General features: G+C 46.8%; 5 protein-coding genes across 5 annotated transcripts; 3 read left to right on the forward strand and 2 right to left on the reverse strand.

The window, feature by feature from the left end:
* Positions 1-1,297: 1,297 nt before the first annotated feature.
* On the forward strand, positions 1,298-2,384 carry F4817DRAFT_361233 (cyclin-domain-containing protein; the record flags this gene model as incomplete). The annotated part of the gene is made up of 2 exons (XM_049306379.1): positions 1,298-2,316; positions 2,348-2,384. 2 exons carry the CDS (start codon positions 1,298-1,300, stop codon positions 2,382-2,384), a joined length of 1,056 nt encoding a protein of 351 aa, XP_049155520.1.
* A 1,856-nt stretch (positions 2,385-4,240) lies between these two features.
* Positions 4,241-6,040, forward strand: F4817DRAFT_368153 (peptidase M24, structural domain-containing protein; the record flags this gene model as incomplete). Its single annotated transcript, XM_049307211.1, has 5 exons — positions 4,241-4,419; positions 4,478-5,114; positions 5,198-5,569; positions 5,622-5,728; positions 5,793-6,040. 5 exons carry the CDS (start codon positions 4,241-4,243, stop codon positions 5,890-5,892), a joined length of 1,395 nt encoding a protein of 464 aa, XP_049155521.1. The 3' UTR covers positions 5,893-6,040.
* An 850-nt stretch (positions 6,041-6,890) lies between these two features.
* F4817DRAFT_361235 (Sodium:solute symporter family-domain-containing protein) lies at positions 6,891-9,311 on the forward strand (the record flags this gene model as incomplete). Its single annotated transcript, XM_049306380.1, has 3 exons — positions 6,891-7,181; positions 7,331-7,592; positions 7,663-9,311. 3 exons carry the CDS (start codon positions 6,891-6,893, stop codon positions 9,309-9,311), a joined length of 2,202 nt encoding a protein of 733 aa, XP_049155522.1.
* A 557-nt stretch (positions 9,312-9,868) lies between these two features.
* Positions 9,869-12,100, reverse strand: F4817DRAFT_348667 (alpha/beta-hydrolase). The gene has a single exon (XM_049304720.1). It carries the CDS (start codon positions 11,918-11,920, stop codon positions 10,187-10,189), a length of 1,734 nt encoding a protein of 577 aa, XP_049155523.1. The 5' UTR covers positions 11,921-12,100; the 3' UTR covers positions 9,869-10,186.
* Positions 12,101-13,643: 1,543 nt separating this feature from the next.
* On the reverse strand, positions 13,644-17,227 carry F4817DRAFT_368159 (uncharacterized protein; the record flags this gene model as incomplete). Its single annotated transcript, XM_049307212.1, has 5 exons — positions 13,644-14,511; positions 14,564-14,770; positions 16,012-16,106; positions 16,167-16,277; positions 16,421-17,227. The coding sequence occupies 5 exons, from the start codon at positions 17,225-17,227 to the stop codon at positions 13,785-13,787; spliced, it is 1,947 nt and encodes a 648-aa protein (XP_049155524.1). The 3' UTR covers positions 13,644-13,784.
* Between the last annotated feature and the right edge of the window lie 260 nt (positions 17,228-17,487).

Here is a 17,487-nt window from a genome sequence, read left to right on the forward strand (position 1 = left end):
TGCTCTTGGACCTGGTAAGAGATCAAAATATCGATAATCGAAAGGACTAACTACATGTAATAAATGCAAATTCTATTGGACTTGGGTACCTACTTAATGCATTACAATTTACCAGGATCTTCAATGCTATTTAGTGGAGATGTTATTAAAAAAAGCAAAATATTAAAACACTCGAAATATTATAGTAAAATACGTATTTTATATTTCGAAAAAACTTTTATCATTTAAAATTACCGGTTTAAATAAAAATTAAACCAAAATCTTTTAAAAGCTTTATACTTTACCATATAAATAAAATAGTATAATATTTATTAACTATTTCAAATAACATCTCCACTAAATAGTATTGAACATCCTAGTGACCTGTAGGTACATAATATGTACAACATGTTCAGGCCCGAACTAAAATCCATATTTCGCCCGAGGCAGGCTAGAATCTCCTAGCGTGGGAGGGGTTGGGTACAGGTACACAATACTCTAATCCGTATTCCCAGATGCTTTACAGGGGTAAAAAAGGCCTAAGTTTCGACAAAGCGAGAAAGAGGAAAACCTTAAATCGGACGGCCAGAACAACTACTTCTCCAAGGTCCATCATTTTTTTAATCTTAGGTAGTCCCTCATTTTTATTATAATGGAAATCTGGTCCCTCATCTTAAATGTTTGATTTCTCCATCTAGCCTTAGCCTCGACCGCCACCTATTCCTGTTTGGTTTCGTTTCGACTCTGGTTCGCCTATCACGCGGCTCATTATTGTACTAGGATATAGAACTCGGTCAAACCCGCCTTTCATAGGTCCGTCCTGAAGAGTGGCGATGCTACCACCGACGATCTCTTAGCTACTGCAACTTATCATCAATATGGTTTCGCAGCCCTGATCAAAACATATCTATCAGATCTGTTAAGCTCCTGTAGCTGGCATATTAAGTTCGGTAACATATAGCTCCTAGCTCTTTGACAAGTCAACCGAAAGACCAGGGCGTGCAATATATCCTTTGGTGTATTGGTAGCTGATATTGAGCTACTTACCTCGTTATTTTTATGAGAGACCATGAGTCAAGCCACGGGCCGGAGATCAAAATATCACGAGCTCTCTTCAGTTCGATAGCACCCGGTACTATCCACTAGCAAGCTTAATCGAATCCTGAGCGATAACAGGTTTTGCCGGACCACTTTATTCAACTGCGATAGATTCGAGCTCATCCTATACCGCTCGAGGTTGATCCGTCATAGTACTACCTAGTAGTAATAGTTTTAGGTCAACTGTTTAGTTCGAGGGAAGAAAGGGAGTAGGGTTCAAATGGCAAGCGACAATGGCCAGTCAGACGCCGGAGCGTCTCAAGTAGACGAGGACAAGGGAAGTGATAGCGCGACACCGACTGCACCTCCTCCACCTCCTATTCCTTCAGCAGACCCGAAATTGGCAATGCAAGCTCGAACGCCGCCTCCGCTCCATACCGCCCCGAGTCCGTCCTCTCACGACCTCTTCAAATTATCCCCTATTGCAGCTCTTAAACTACTGGGTGCTAGTGTCGAAGCGCTTGTCCACATTACAGGCGATATACCTCCGACACCCCCTCCTACAAGCCCAACCATTCCCAATATGCGTAGTATGCAACGGGAGAAGGCGGAAATAGTTAGGAATCTTTCAGAAAAGAGCCTGGTTCGACTGCGGGAACAGGCCGAAATCCAAGCTCGGGCTCAAGCTCAGGTTCAGAATCCCGGGCAGGCGACACCCAACCAATCCATCGATGGCGTCCACCTTAAGAAGACATCAACCCCAGGGCTGCCAAAGAACACCCCAGAGCCGTATATAATCATCGGCGCCAACTCGCAGCCGCTCAATCTTCAACACAGCGCTATTACGCGGAAATTCTTTAGCAAACAGCCTCCGCCGATCAGTATCGAGGATTATCTGTTGCGGATACATCGGTTCTGTCCCATGTCAACTGCCGTATACCTTGCGACATCATTTTATATTTTCCGGCTCGCTGTCGAGGAACGGGCCATCGTTGTCACCCGGAGGAATTGCCACCGTCTACTTCTGGCGGGTCTGAGAGTAGCGATGAAAGCTCTTGAGGACTTAAGCTACCCGCACGCTAAGATTGCCCGGGTTGGTGGAGTGAGTGAGATCGAGTTGGCGAGGCTGGAAATTAGCTTCTGCTTTCTAACCAGTTTCGAATTGGTGATAGGGGAGGATACCTTGAAGAGCCACTGGGAGACGTTGAAGCAAGGGCATGGCCTCGTGGGCTTTGAGCTTGCACAGTCGGAAGATGATGCGATACCGATTTTGAAACTGGATGCGCCACCAAAAAAAGGGTGAAATCTAGATCTGAGTGATTACTTCTAGACAATCTTGCAATGTCGCGCCATCATTACCTCATTAGGAGTGCAATCTGGAAGAGAAGAAAAAGAAAACCGTCCGCCGGCCCAGCCCAACACCTATATTTAACCCGGGTGTCGACTACTGCGCCTCCCTACTTTCGATTACTGGGATATTCTTTTTCGACCAGATACGTTCCTCGCCAATTTAGGTTCTCGCCGCGATGCAGGGGAACGGGTCGTTTATGTGGCAGTCATAAATCAGGGGTCGCCCGCAAAGTCCCCCCGTAGGGTTCGAATTGGGGTGCTCCCCAAGAGACATTTTGGTATGCGGCTATCTCGAGGCCATTCAATGTGACTAACCAGCGGGTGAAAGTCGAACTGTTTTTTTGACTTATGAGGGTACCTAAGAGAGGGGTGACGAAGGGGCGTTGCTACGCGACGCGTGCCTACGTGACGCATGCTCCTGGCAACCAACGCACGCGGGGTTTTTAAATGTGTAGTCTGCTGTAAAGGGACCGATTCAGACACGAGGCCGTGCACTTGGACTGAGGATATCTAGCCACAATATTTACACCAGAATCTGGATTAGGAGGTCTAATAGATACTAGGGGTAGACGCGACTGATGCAGAGACTAAGCAACCAAGACATTCTTCAGTCAGGAGTCACTGGAGAGCGAAGACCCAGGGCATTGGTGATACGATTTTTGTTATTTTCTATATGCGCATGGGATGTATAGAGTTTGCATTATATGGGTGGCAGTTGTTCTGGAGCATTTTTTTCGAAGGGCATCATCGAGGAAGGGAGGCATACGTGGAAAACTCGTTCATATGTGATACCCGAATCTTGTTACTCGTACATAGTATATTGAGCATCCTACTCCATCAGTTAAGGGATTTCTTTTAAGAAGTTTTTAGGACTGCATTGACTGTCGGTCTGCCGAGGCGTAGGTTACGAAATAGGGGTAGTAGTCATTTTTAGTTGATATCAAGGGCGAGTTTATGAGATCCTTCTTTTTTATAGGTATTTAGAGTCATATTAAGCCATTGATTAATGGTTCGAAATATAAATAAATAAATTATCTCTTGTCTAAAAGATATCATGGTGCTTAGGCTTTTAGTGAATCCAGCAAACTTCTCGCTCAAATAATTAATATATATCGAATGAGTGTTTCCAAGTAGATAGCTTAGCAGACAATTATGACCGAAGGGACAGTCATTCGAACAAATTCCGGTATCGACGTGGAGTCGTATATGTAGGTACTTAGTGGTAAGCTGGCCGCCTTAGAAGTTAGATAGGAAAAGACTGACTCAATTGTCCTCTTATAGCAACAATTACACTCGTTATACATATACGCTAGATACTCTAGTTAACCCTTATACTGTTTACTTTCTATCTCCTGGTAACCAACTCCCCCAATACGAAAGCCGCATATTGGAAATAATGCCAATATATTTATCAACATGAAGTATTATAGTGAGATATGTATGCGATTAGATAACGACGTGAAGACTAGTTCGGGTCCGGCCGTGACGGACCGGAAGGATTTATAGTTTGACCCGTCTAGTATTCCGATGATAGCCGCGCCGGGTAGTATAGGTAGGTACCCTGCTTTTGCGATACTAGAGTTCAAGTACGGCGCACTGTGCTACTTGCACCTGCCTAGGCTGAATGTACAATATGTGCGATACGAGAATATTGAGACAGATACAAGTTTCCCTTGGAATTCTTAGAAGTAGCATAAGAGCACGTGTGGTGCCGGCGAAGCTTTACACGGACATTCAAACTACCCCGCATTCACGTTCATATTGCGAAATCATCCCACTTAGAACACCTAAACCACCTAAACCACCTAAAGCTTCCTTCGCTTTCGCAACTACCTCTAGACATATAACAACCGCAGCGCCAGCGAGGTCCACAATGTCTAAGGCGAACATCGATGTCGAGAAAATCTTGCAGGGGAAGTACCCGGCCAAGGCGCATGCGAAGCGAGTGGTCGAGTATATCAAGTCCAAAATCCCCGATGCTACCGGTATTCTGTACCTAGAGGGACGATCAGACAAGCTATTAGAAGACAGCGATGAGCCGATTCCTTTCCGGTAAACCTATCCGAACTTTACTTTTCAGAGGGCGACGCTAACCGCGAAAGCTGCGCAGACAACGGAGGGCTTTCATGTACCTGACCGGTGTCGACGTTGCCGACTGCTTCTTTATCTACGATATCGCGACCGAGCACTCGACCCTCTTTATCCCTCCTATAGACCCGGATTCTGTTATCTGGTCCGGCTTGCCATTGTCTCCCGAGGAAGCTCTGTCGACGTACGACATCGATGCTGTCCTTCCCTCTACCGAGCTCAACCCTACACTAGCTAGGCTAGGAAGCGCCCCTAATGCCACAGTCTTTGCCATCGCCGATCGCGTCTCGGATGCCGTGACCTTTCTAGAGTTTACTAACAAAGATTTCGCCGTCCTAGGCGAAGCCATTGACGAGAGCCGTGTTATCAAGGACGAGTACGAGATCGCTCTCATCAAGAAAGCTAATGAGATTAGCGGAGTCGCTCACAAGGCCGTCCTCGAAAGGGTTAAGAAGGCCAAGAACGAATATGAATTGGAGGGTGTATTCGTGGGCGCGAGCATTTCTCAGGGGGCTAAGAAGCAAGCGTACCCCAGCATAGTTGCCAGCGGACGGGCCGCCGCTACTCTACATTATGTCCATAATAACAAAGATCTAACTGGAAAGGATCTACTACTTTTAGATGCTGGTGCCGAGTGGAGTTGCTATGCTTCTGATATCGTGAGTGGCCAAGTGCAGCATATTTTTATTACATTGTTAGACTTTGATGAAAAGAAGAAGGCGTTAGACTAACGATATTTTAGACGAGAACTTTCCCTATTTCCGGAAAATTCACCGAAGAGTCTCGAGCTATTTACGAGATCGTTCTCCAGATGCAAACAGACACCATCGCCGCCCTAAAAGAAGGCGTATCGTGGGATGAGGTCCACTTATTAGCGCATCGGATCGCCATTGACGGCTTACTCTCTCTAGGAGTCTTAAAAGGAGACAGGAAGGAGATTCTCGATGCTCGGACAAGCACGGCATTCCTCCCTCACGGCCTAGGCCACTACCTCGGATTAGATACTCACGACACTGGCGGCCACCCTAACTATTCGGATCCCGACCCGATATTTAGGTACCTACGAGTCCGGGCGAACCTCCCTGCTGGAAGCGTGATTACTGTCGAACCCGGTGTAAGTAAAATGAATACCCTGGTAAACTTACATCAGACTAACTTGATGATAGATCTACTTCTGCGAGTTTATCATCAGGCCTTACTTGAAGGACCCTAAACATGCCAAATTCATTGACGAGAAGGTGTTGGATAAATACTGGGATGTCGGTGGTGTGAGGTAAGCGAAAATGAGCTGTAATCACTTTTATTCTATGAGAGAAGAGCTAACATAAATGAAATAGGATTGAGGATAACTTACTCATCACGAAGGATGGTTCAATCAATCTAACTGATGCAATCAAGGACCCTGATGAGATAGAAAAGATCATTTCCAGCAGCTAAGCAAGGAATATTCGTACGAAAAGGGATAAGTACCTACCTAGGTAGGTAGTTGAGGAGTTGTGGTACTGCTGCTACTTCACAAGCTCTTCCCCATATCTCATGCACAAAGATACAAATATATGATACCAATACGTCTGATTCTTTAGCATCACCTCTTGCCAATAAATTGCCATTCTTATAACGTATTCCCACCCCAAACGCCATTCCTCTATCTCTTATCAAATCGACTCGACTCTAGTATAATAAACGTTTCGTTTGACGATATTGACTGGAGCCTTGAAATTATTCTAACCTACTATATGAAATGACGGTCATAGAAACTAGTAACTAAAATCTGCCTCACATATATGTGCGTAGGTAGGAGGTAAGTAGCTATCTTCACGTCATATTCCTAGTCAATGACTACAGGAACTCCCGTAATACTAATATCCACCAACTCAAATAGATTTTCCTATTACCATTGACTCTATCCACTATACCTAATACTAAAACATAGTAGTATCACCAAATAGTCTCGCCAAAACACTTTCCATTCGCTAATATACCAGCCAGGGCTGTTTCCGTCATCTGCACTGCATCGCACGCCATCCGCCCAAAGCACGGAGTGGTCCCAGCGGTTCGGGATCCTGCCGAAAAGCTTGCATGTGGCTTGCAGACGCCCCCCCCCCCCTGCGCTATCGCCATAACGCAATTCTTCCCCCCCACGGCGTGACGCGCGCGAGCATGGGTTCGGAGATGTGTGCCCCGGATCCATCCCGGACGGGAGGCGAAAACGGAGTGGTAGGTGTAGGTGGGTAAGAGGAGAAGGCTTGACTGACTGCTTGATTAAATAAAACCGCCGCGACCTTCCTTCTTCAGCTGTTTGATGTCGTGCGGTGTAGTAATATACACCTACCTACATCTTTACTTACTACCTCCCGTATTCCATCTGCCAACCAGTACGAAGCTCGATCCTAGCGTACCTACCTAGGAAAGGAAAGGAAAGGGAAAAAGAAAACATGTCGCAGCTAGAGCTGGGCGTGCACGGCATCACGCTGGTGCCGCAGGGCACGGGGTACGGGCTGCTGATCGGGCTCGGCGTGGGCTTCTGCGCCGTGATCCTCGTCGCTATCAAGATCCAGCGCGCGTACCTGTCCGAGGACTCGGGGACCTCGGAGATGTTCATGGTGGCGAACCGGTCCGTCGGGATCGGGCTGACGGCCTCGGCGGTGTTTTCCTCGTGGATGTGGATTAATGAGACGGTGTTTGCGGCGGCTATGTGTTATCGTTTTGGGCTGGCGGTGCCGTTGGTGAGTGCTTGTTTTTTTTTATTACCTACTTTCTTTTTTATGGGGGTTGAGTACGGGATTTTGGCTATGCTATGGGTTGTAGCATATGTTGTAAATGGGTAAAAAGGAGTGAAATGGATACGAGTACATGCTAACATGGGTGATCACAGTGGTGGGCAACAGGTCTCTGCTTCCAGATCGCGCTGATGGCGGCGCTTGGAGTGTTGGCTAAGATACGGGTGCCCTACGCGCATACGTCGCTTGAGATTATTAAGATGCGATATGGCAGGGTTGGACACGTGGTGTTCATCGTGCTGAACCTGACTAACAACGTGTTTGGGTGTGCGTCTATGATCCTCACGGGCTCGCAGCTTATATACGGTATTTCGGGCATGCATTTCGTCGCGGCTACTGTTCTTATTCCCCTAGGTGGTAAGCCACGCTCTTATTATACTTCTTAAAGTTTAATATGGAAAATAGAGACTAATTAACTGTCTGGCAGTGGTGCTGTATACCGCTGTAGGTGGCCTTAAAGCTACCTTCCTTACGGATTATATACATACTACCGTCGCTCTGGTGCTCATCATGTACTTTACGTTGAGCATTCTGACACATGAAGCCATAGGCGGACTTGGGGGCCTTTACGACAAGGTGATGGCGACGGCTGCTGAGAACTACATTCCCGGTAACTTTGAGGGATCACTTCTTACTATGAAATCTAAGGATGCTATTATCTGGGGTCTGATCCTCAAGTTTGGTAACTTGGCTCTTGTGGTCATGGACACGGCCTTCTGGCAAAAGTCTTTTGCTAGCGAGGTTTCTGCCACTGTACCGGGCTATAACCTTGCGGCCATCGCCATCTTCGGAATTCCTTGGGGACTAGGTACTGTTATTGGTCTGGCTGCGCGAGCTATTCACAATACCCCTATCTTCCCGTCTTATCCAGGCGCGTTCACGAGCGCCGAAGTCAATGCTGGACTGGTCATGCCGTACACAGTCAAGGCGTTAATCGGCGACCAGGGTATAGTCGCTTTCTTCGTGCTGTTGTTTATGGCGTTAACATCAACCGTGAGTTCGTCCATGATTGCTGTGAGTTCTATCCTGTCGTTCGACGTCTACAAGAACTACATCAATCCCAAGGCAAGCGACAAGCGACTCCTAAGAGTGAGCCATCTGGCCGTGGTAGCCCATGCCATCTTCATCACGGGCGTCTCGCTGGCTCTTAACTACGGAGGTGCGGATATGACTTGGATAGGTTACTTCCGCCCTATCCTCTCGTGTCCGGGCATCATCCCCTTAGCCTTGACGCTGTGCTGGTCCGGGCAGACGCGTCTCGCTGCTATCCTATCTCCAATCCTAGGCTTCATTACTGGCCTCGCTATATGGCTAGGTACAGCGAAAGCCCTGTACGGTACTATCAACTTGGAGACGACCGAAGCTGGACTACCGGCATTATACGGGGCATGCGGATCGTTTTTCTCGCCGGCAATCTACTCTGTCCTGATCTCCAAGTATAAGCCCTACAAGTTCGATTGGCGCGAGTTCCTGCGCATCGAACTTGCTGACGAATTCCGGATCGACCCCGATAGCGCATCTTCTGCAGAGCAATCGGAAGAGTCGTCGATTAGCGACGAGAAGAAAGATCCCGGCCAGAAAGATGACGAAAAACACCCCGTGCCTCCTGAACGTGTATACCTGTCCCGCGAAGCCCAGGCATCGTCTTCGGAAGAAGTGACTAAAGTGTCATCGCACAAACCAGAGCACGCTCTTGGCGATACAGAGAAGAGCCTACCTAAAGCTACAATCTCGCCGCGAAATAAGCCCACCGCGATCCCCCTCGACCAGATCCAACATCCGTTCAGCGAGGAAACACTGCGGGAGCTGCGGAAATGGTACCGTATCGCATGGGCCTTCTTCGTTTTCATAGTGCTAGTAACGTTCGTGGCGTGGCCCATGCCGCTGTACCGCGACTACATCTTCACGAAGCCGTTCTTCAGCGGGTGGACTACCGTCGCTATTGCTTGGCAGTTCTTCTCGTTCCTTGCCGTTGCTGTGTACCCGCTGTACGATGGACGTCATGAGATTGCTAAGGGTGCTAAGGGCGTGTGGAAAACTACGAGGGGATATTTTGGGAAATCGGCCTCGGCATGATGTGGAATGATAAAGGTTTATCTGCAGCTGTAGGTTAGGGTTGGAGGAAAAGGGGGGATAAATGCTTTGGGTGGTTCTTTGCTTGACGTAATGAGGTAGACATCGCGTAAAACGCAGTATTGAATTGTGATAATTAATTTATTCAAGACATCAAGGTCATCATGATAGTATATACTTAGGTACGCTTTAGATCCTACACAAATCTTGTAGCAACATCCATTTCAGCGTGTTCGATGAGCCAAGTCAGGTCAGATAACTGTAAAGACTTGACCTTATCCGAGTCAGGTCAAATATATTTAAAAATGAGGCCTACCTGGCCGTATCGTGGGCTTGGCCTGAGGCACCTCTCTTATCGATACAGGCAAAAATTTAGGTAATCAAAGTCTACGCTATCCAATTGGTCAGATTCGGGGTAATCTAATATATACCCACTCAACCCCACCCTTAACGCTTTTTTTAATCAAAACACCAAAAGGTTATCGTGACCTTAAAAACACGATTACAAATAGCCTCATTACCTTATACGTATCGGTGTACGTACCCTTTTTTTAAAATAGAATTGTCTTAATAGCTTATTATTACGTCAATTGTAAAAAGGTGCCAGAAATAACCCTGTATTTATTTACCTTAATATAAAACGTTGCCGATCATACACAATATTGTCAGACAGTTTGCTTTAAATTGACCAATTATATCCTATAAATATATACTAAAGTGGGCCTAAACAGCCTTAACTTATCTGCCTACTAGGCAAATAAATTTTTTTTATACCTGAACTGTATAGATATCCCGAAAAAGCTATCTACCCAGGCTAGGTCAGGTCAGGCCCGAGTCAGGTCAAGCTATTAACTGACTCATCGAACACGCTGATCCATTTACCTCCCACGGCGTCCCAAACGTGCCTTCAAGCTCTTCATCATAAGCACGGATTGCTGCTTTTCCCAAGGCCCACCTGGCTTGTTCGTATTGACATTGTACGTAGTATTCGCAGGCAGAACCTCCCACTGCATCGTGGAATTTCCCTGGCGATACGTGCTCTTCTTCGTTCCCTCGGTGAGATACTCCAAATCCACAACGTGTTTTCCGGTCTGGATGTCCTGGCCTTTGATGGCTCGCTCGAAAAACTCTAGGGCGGCTAAAGGCTGGTAGAAGGGGACCTCGTGGCCGCTCTCGTAGATTCGCGTGAAGCTAAACTTGCCGGATTGCTTTACTTGGCCGTGCGTTATGTTGTCGCTCGTGAGTATGTCCGTATAGCCGGCTTTCGAGAATCCCGGCGCTGCAACTTCTTCTACCACGGCTTCGTTTCCGAGCCAGTTGCAGTTGTAGTCCGCGTCGCCCGCGTAGATTGCTACGGTTATGTTTTTGGAGATCAGGTAGCGGAGGTCTTCGATCGTGCCCATCTCCCGGCTGTCGTCTCCGGTACCGTCAAACGCCCGGCCTACGGCGTCGCTGAACGTCGAGAAGTTGGTGAAAGCGCCAATTGCGGCCTGCAGCTCCGCCGAGTTTAGGTACTCGCTATAGAATCCGTATGGGAACGGATCTGGTACGAGCTCCCGCACATCATACTCGTCTCGGCCGAGCACGTTATCGTACACAGATTCGACCATGTTGGCGCAGAAGCTGTCTGCGCTGCTGCAGATGTGGTTCAACCCAGTAGCTTTGCAGTCATTTAGCCGATCGAGGCAGTTCCCAGGTCCGTACAAATTGTTATAGAACATGGATTCTATAGACGCGTTGAAGGGCGCGTAGTCATAAGTGTTCCCGGGATAGACGGTGAAGTTGTAATAGGCTTGATACTGAAGTATCGGGTCGTACCACCCATTGCCGATCAGGACCGACTCCAGCTGGATCTCCTTCGCGCCCGGAATCTGCTTGGCGTTCTGCTCTTCGATATACGCATTGAAGACAGGTCCGTAGTGACCACCATAGCTTTCCGTCGCGAAGTGAAACCCGTTTCGCGAGTACTTAGGGAATGCGCCCATGAAACCCTGGAGTGTCTTCCAGAAATTAGGAGCAGCATTAGTAGTCGAATTTGCAGTTAGCGTGAGATTCGGGTAGGAATAGGTTCCGCACGAGCCAGCAGGCGCATAGTCGGGACATGTAGCGTCTGGCACAGCGACGATATTGCCGTCCGAGTACCAAGCGTTAACGGGCTTAGAGTAGGAAAAGCCGACTTGAGTGGGCTGGTCGATGAAGAGCAGATTGCTCACGTTAGACCACGAGTAAGGGTTATTGTAGACCTTGCCGAAGTAATCAACACGGCACGGGCCCAACTCCTCAAAGAGGCCGATCATAGAGCTCGAGCCTGGGCCGCCGTTGATCCAAACGGTCAACGGGGCCTCTGATGGATCTTGGTTGCGGGATTCGAAAAACCACCAGAAGATGTGTTCATCCTCTCCCACGTCGGCATATCCCGAGTAACTCTTCACATTAGGGTCCAGCTCGCACGTCCCCGGCGGCACCTCTTTGTACCGAACTGGAATATCGGCGTAGCCGACGACTTCTTTGAGCGAAGTCGGCGGCGCAACGAACTGAGCTAATCCTCGAGATGCCGCAGCCACGAGCAACAACGGCCGCACGAAGGAAGACATGGTGAAGGCAATTGTCATGACGCGCGTAGGGAGCGGGAACACAAGAAGAGAAGAGACGACGGACGCCAAGTCACGATTTATAAGGAATGTTCGGTAGCAGCCATGATGATCGACGGGGTACCTGGCTAGCTAGGCTACTACGTAGGCCGGCATGGGCATGGGCACGGGCACGGGCAATGCGCATGGAAGAGTCTTACCGGTCTGGGATTTTCTTTTGTTGTCAATGGCTGTTCTAGGTAACGAGCCGTGGTATTGGGCTGACGCCATTGGCGGCGCACCACATCGTATCTATCTGCTATGTTGCGTCGGGGCCTGCATGCTGCACGTCGCCTAGCTTGAATAGGCATGCCATTTGTTTATCTGCTATCGTATCGTGCGGGGGTTCCTTAAACGAGGTTGTACTGGCTTAGATGTGGTTAGATAGATGTGGATGGAGGTTGGCGGGACTATCCACACGATAACGAGCGCAAAAGCAAGGAACAGCTGTGGAGTATGTATATTATGTATCGAGATCATGCAATGAGAGTCTTCCAGTAATGAGTTATACCTAGGTAATTCTCATGCTTATTTTGTCTGTCTTACATGATCCCCATACATCTGCTTTCAGACATGTCTCAACAAGTAACTTTACCTCCGAGGCATACGGAAGTCCGTTACCAGCGAGTTCCACGAGTCAGGTCAGGTCAGATAATCGTATATACCTGGCTCGATACGAGTCAAGTCAGATATATTAGATTTGAGGGCTTACCCGGCCGTATCGTCGATTTGGCTTGTATACCTTTATAAAGCTACACTTAACCATATCAGCTACCTAATATATTTCACCCCAAACCTTTACCAATAGCCAATAATATTGCCTTAAAAATATTTATATAAAATACCAAATAAAAAAAATTTGCGCTCAACTCGGATAGATATTCCTAAAAAAGGATCTACCCAGGCCAAGTCAGGCCAGGCCTAAGTCAGGTCAAGCTATTATCTGACTCGTGGAACTCGCTGTCCGTTACTCTTCGGCTTAAACAACGTTTTGAGCTTAAAGACATATCGAGATCAACTCTCCTATATTTTATTAGTACTGCCACAATTTTTCCAGCCAATCAGGTCCTTAGAATCGCCCCGCAGTTGGCGACTTTTCCCTTTGCCATTCTATCGCATAAGGTCTAAAACACATGCAAATATGATAGAAAGGTCATGCAAAACGCGCTCTATCCAACAATACTAATTATAATATATTTTACGCAATAGCAAGGCTATATAATTGATTTTACAAAAGATTCATCGGACGTGCGCTAAGGTGTGGCTAGCCAATCAGAAAGGCCAGACTTATATGTGGCGTAAAAGGCACTCTTGAAGCTAGGCACTCCCCGTAAGCGCTTGCGCGAACGGGTAACGCAGCTAGTATATAGACACAATAAGACAATCTGAAGGGAAGAACCCCGGGATTCAAGATGACAATTTTTAAAATTCAATTCATGCATAAGTCCCAGGCCCTCATTATCTATCCACATTATCCACATAATCCAGGAGGAAGCATCGTTCATCAAGAATTCATCCAGGTCCCCATAATCAAGTTCTTAGCCATCATCGTCCTTTTTTCACTCGCGTGAACTTCTCTGGTAAGAGTATCCCGCCGACATTACTCTTATAAGTAGCCGCATCTGATGAAGGTGTAAGCACATGGCGGAGGAGGTACTGTGATATCACCCCGTAGATGATTTCACGGGATAGATCGGATAGGAGAAGCACATACTAAAATCCCAAGCACTCCCTACGCCAGATTTTCCCAATAACCCCATCCCACTACGCTTATAGTAAGAGAAATAGAATCATGCCCAATAGATTGCCTCCCAACACCTTATCATTGCGTGCGGGCTCAAGTATCCTACCTGCTCCGGAAGATCTGGAGGAAGTAGTTGTACTGGTAGTAGTTGTCTGAGAAGTTGAACTTGTCGGACTCTGCTATTCTTATTAGGTACGTCGTGCTAAACGTGACAATGAGGTGCGGGAAATGACTTACAGGATTACCTGCGCTTACAGTGACAGTGGCAGTAACAGGACCGGACTTCGTGCTTGCGGTGCTGGATGTCGTTCTACGGCGGCTAGTTGAATTGACAGCGGCGGTGCTAACTGATCCTGATCTTGTCCTCGTGATAATCGACGTGAGAGTTCTCGTCCCGGACCCCGATCCGCTAAGGGTGCTCGTCCTCAGGCTCGTAATTGTGGACGTGAAGGTTGTCCCTGGTAGATCTCCGTTGCTTGACGTAGAAGCACCGCCGATAGAAACAGAAATCAATATCGAAGTATCCACACTGGTTGTTGTCGAAGCAGATGTAAATGTCGAACCAGAACTCGTAATCGTGTCTGTAATAGTAGACGTGCTTGTAATAGTAGACGTGTAAGTTATTGTCGTCGATGCTGTCTCTGTGTTTGCTCTAGTGTTACTCGGGTTCGTAGATGTTTCCGTGCTTAAGCTATCTACGGTGCTTGTCCTTGTCCGTGTAAAGGTAGATGTCGCTACACTACCCGAGCTCGTGTAAGTACTTGTGGTAGTCGTAAAGCTTCTAGTTGGAGAAAGCTCCGAAGTTTCTGAAGTTCCTACGGTGCTTGTCCTTGTCCGTGTAAAGGTAGATATCGCTACACTACCCGAGCTCGTGTAAGTACTTGTGACAGTCGTCGTAAAGGTTCTCGTTGGAGAAAGCTCCGAAGTTTCTGAAGTTCCTACGGTGCTCGTCCTCGTCCTTGTAAAGGTTGAGGTGGCCACGCTGCCTGAGTTCGTATACGTACTCGTGAGTGTTGTTGTGTAGGTCGTTGGTGAAGTTACTATTGTACTTGTTCTTGTCCTTACAAACGTAGATGTCACCGTGCTGTCTGAGCTAGTATATGTACTCGTGGCAGTTGTCGTGTAGGTTCTCGTTGATACTCCTGAAGTGTTTGTTCTAGTCCTTGTAAACGTCGATGTAATCGTGCTACCAGAGTTGGTGTAGGTACTTGTGATTGTTGAGGTGGATGGATCTATTTCCGATACTTGGCTTGATTCCGTTATGGTATCCGTCTCTGTCAGTGTAAAAGTTGATGTAAAAGTGCTACCAGAGCTTGTAAATGCACTTGATTCCGTTATAGGATCCGTCTCCGCTAGTGTAAAAGTGGATGTGAAAGTGTTACCAGAGCTCGTGTATATACTTGATTCCGTTATAATATCCGTTTCTGTTAGTGTAAAAGTTGACGTGAAAGTGCTACCAGAGCTTGTATATGTACTTGGTCCAGAAATAAGCCCACTGCTAGTGAATGTGCTTGTAAATGTTGAAGTAAATGTTGCCGTACCCTGGTTGATCCCAGTGCTAGTGAACGTTGAGGTATATGTTATTAATCCCACTGTGGTATCTGCGCTTGTGAATGTTGATGTATATACACTCCCAGGATCCGAGATTGTGCTGAAGTACGTTGATGTATACGTACTAGGAAAAGTTGAAGAATATATACTGGTGATTGATGACGTGTAGGTGCTTCCGAATGTGCTGGAAAATGTTGATGTATAGATGCTGATGTACGTTGATGTATACGTACTAGGAAAAGTTGAAGAATATACACTGGTGATTGATGACGTGTAGGTGCTTCCGAACGTGCTGAAAAATGTTGATGTATAGATGCTGAGTGCCGAGGTACTTATGCTATTAGTAAAGCTAGAAGAATAAGTGCTGAATGATGCATACTCGCTCAGAGTAAAACTAGAAGAATATGAAGTGCCGAAAGTACTAATGGATATCGTGTTTATATTTGAAACTGAGCTTGGTATAGTAAAAGTATTGCTGGACGGGTATGAACTTGTAAAACTATTGGTACTTGTAAATGAGTATGAACTTAGAAGGGAACTGAAAGAACCACTCGAGAAAATCGAAGAATAGGTATCCGAATACGAACTAAATCCAGTACTAGAGAAAGTGGAATAGTATGAAGTGTAGGTCGAGGTGCCACTATTGCTGGACCAACTTGATGAGATTGAAGTTGAAATGGTATTAGTTGTCCACGTATTGGTGGCTGAGGAGCGGCTCATGTCAGTGTTAGTAAGACTTGAAGAGTACGGAGTCGTACCAGTACTAGTGATTACTGACCCGTATGTGTTCGAGGACCCAATGTCTCCGTCGTAGTCTAAAGGCACATCTGTGGCTTGATAGCCGCCTCCAGTAGTATACGAAGGGCTATAAGTCTTAAAAATATTAGTTAGGAAGTATTGTCGGATGTAATTGGAGCATGGGTGGATACTTACGAAATCTACCCGTAAAGTGTCTACTACTGTTGTATAATCTGTTATAGTTGAAGGTGCCCATGTACTTGTCTGAGTTGTGTAATAGGTGCTGAACTCTGATGAGGCAACGTCCTAACATGTATCTGGAGTTAGCACAGTCTGATCAAAGACTGATTCTGATCTGTGATAACCATTTCGTCTTGCATTGGATATTAAAGAAGCCTAGTACGAACAGCAAAGCAAATCAAAGACGTAATAGAAGAAAATTGACTTACAATGCAATTACCGAAGCCGAAGGCGTTATATCCGTGATTTAGAAAGCTCTGTATGCCCGAGTCTAAGGAATGAAAGCCTCCGAAGCCGGGTCTACCGTGTAAAGGACCGCCATGGTTCAAGTGGTTCTTAATACCGTCGAACATGTCTCGTGTTGAGATTCGTATATGATTTACAGCACCTTGTATGGGGCGACATCCGCACAACTGAGCTATTGTGTCTCGCCTGGCCACCAGCTGCGTTATGAGTGAACCAATGGATTGATGAAATGGTTTTATAGCTGACTGTATGGACTGGAAATCCCCATCCCCAAGTGATTTGGCTGAGGTAATAGCGGCAGAAGTTGTCTTAATCGTAGAGGATAATGACTGGAACGCTAAGTCAAGATGCTCAATAGTACCGCCATTCCTCACGCTTCGTATCGCGCGGTTTACGGTGTGGATCTGTTGATTAGCCGAATGGATAGCATTCACGATGGAATTGACTCCATGTGAACCATGTCCGTTGTTTTGGCCCTCATTATGAGATGCAACAGAACCATCTCCATGGTTCTTATTGCCGGAGCCATGGTTATTATTGCCGGAGCCATGGTTATTATTGCTGGAGCCATGGTTTGAATTTTTGTTTTCTTGAGCTGCATTGTCGTGAGCGCCGACAAGCCCGTTACGATTGCGATCGGATACTTCTAGATGATGATTGCTCGCACTACCAGAACCAAATCTATTAACTCCTCCTAAGCGGTTTGCGAATGTAGCCACTATGTAAATAGAGATGGAGATTATTAGATAGAGGCTATGGAAGGATTTCATTGTGTCGGCCTTCCGAGATGAAATCGGGGAGGGGGATTATGAGAGAAAGAACTGCGCCCCTGATGGTTCTCTCATGAAAGTAGCGATCTTCGAGTATTAGCTATAGAAAATGGGCACCAGAGCACACCTGGTGGCCTTTTGGTCCTTTAAGACACCTGTATGGACCAACAGAGTAGCACATCTTGAAAAGCGATATGGCGAATGCCATTATTGACTCAACCAACGAAGCCCTTGAAACGTGGTCGTGAATGCAAAAGGGG

This window comes from Daldinia loculata (genome assembly GCF_022478755.1).
Source record: "Daldinia loculata strain CBS 113971 unplaced genomic scaffold F4817scaffold_60, whole genome shotgun sequence".
In the NCBI taxonomy this organism is placed as follows: Eukaryota; Fungi; Ascomycota; class Sordariomycetes; order Xylariales; family Hypoxylaceae; genus Daldinia; species Daldinia loculata.

Excerpts from the sequence above, each read along its gene's own strand:
- F4817DRAFT_348667 (XM_049304720.1), bottom strand. The coding sequence starts at position 11,920 with ATGACAATTGCCTTCACCATGTCTTCCTTCGTGCGGCCGTTGTTGCTC.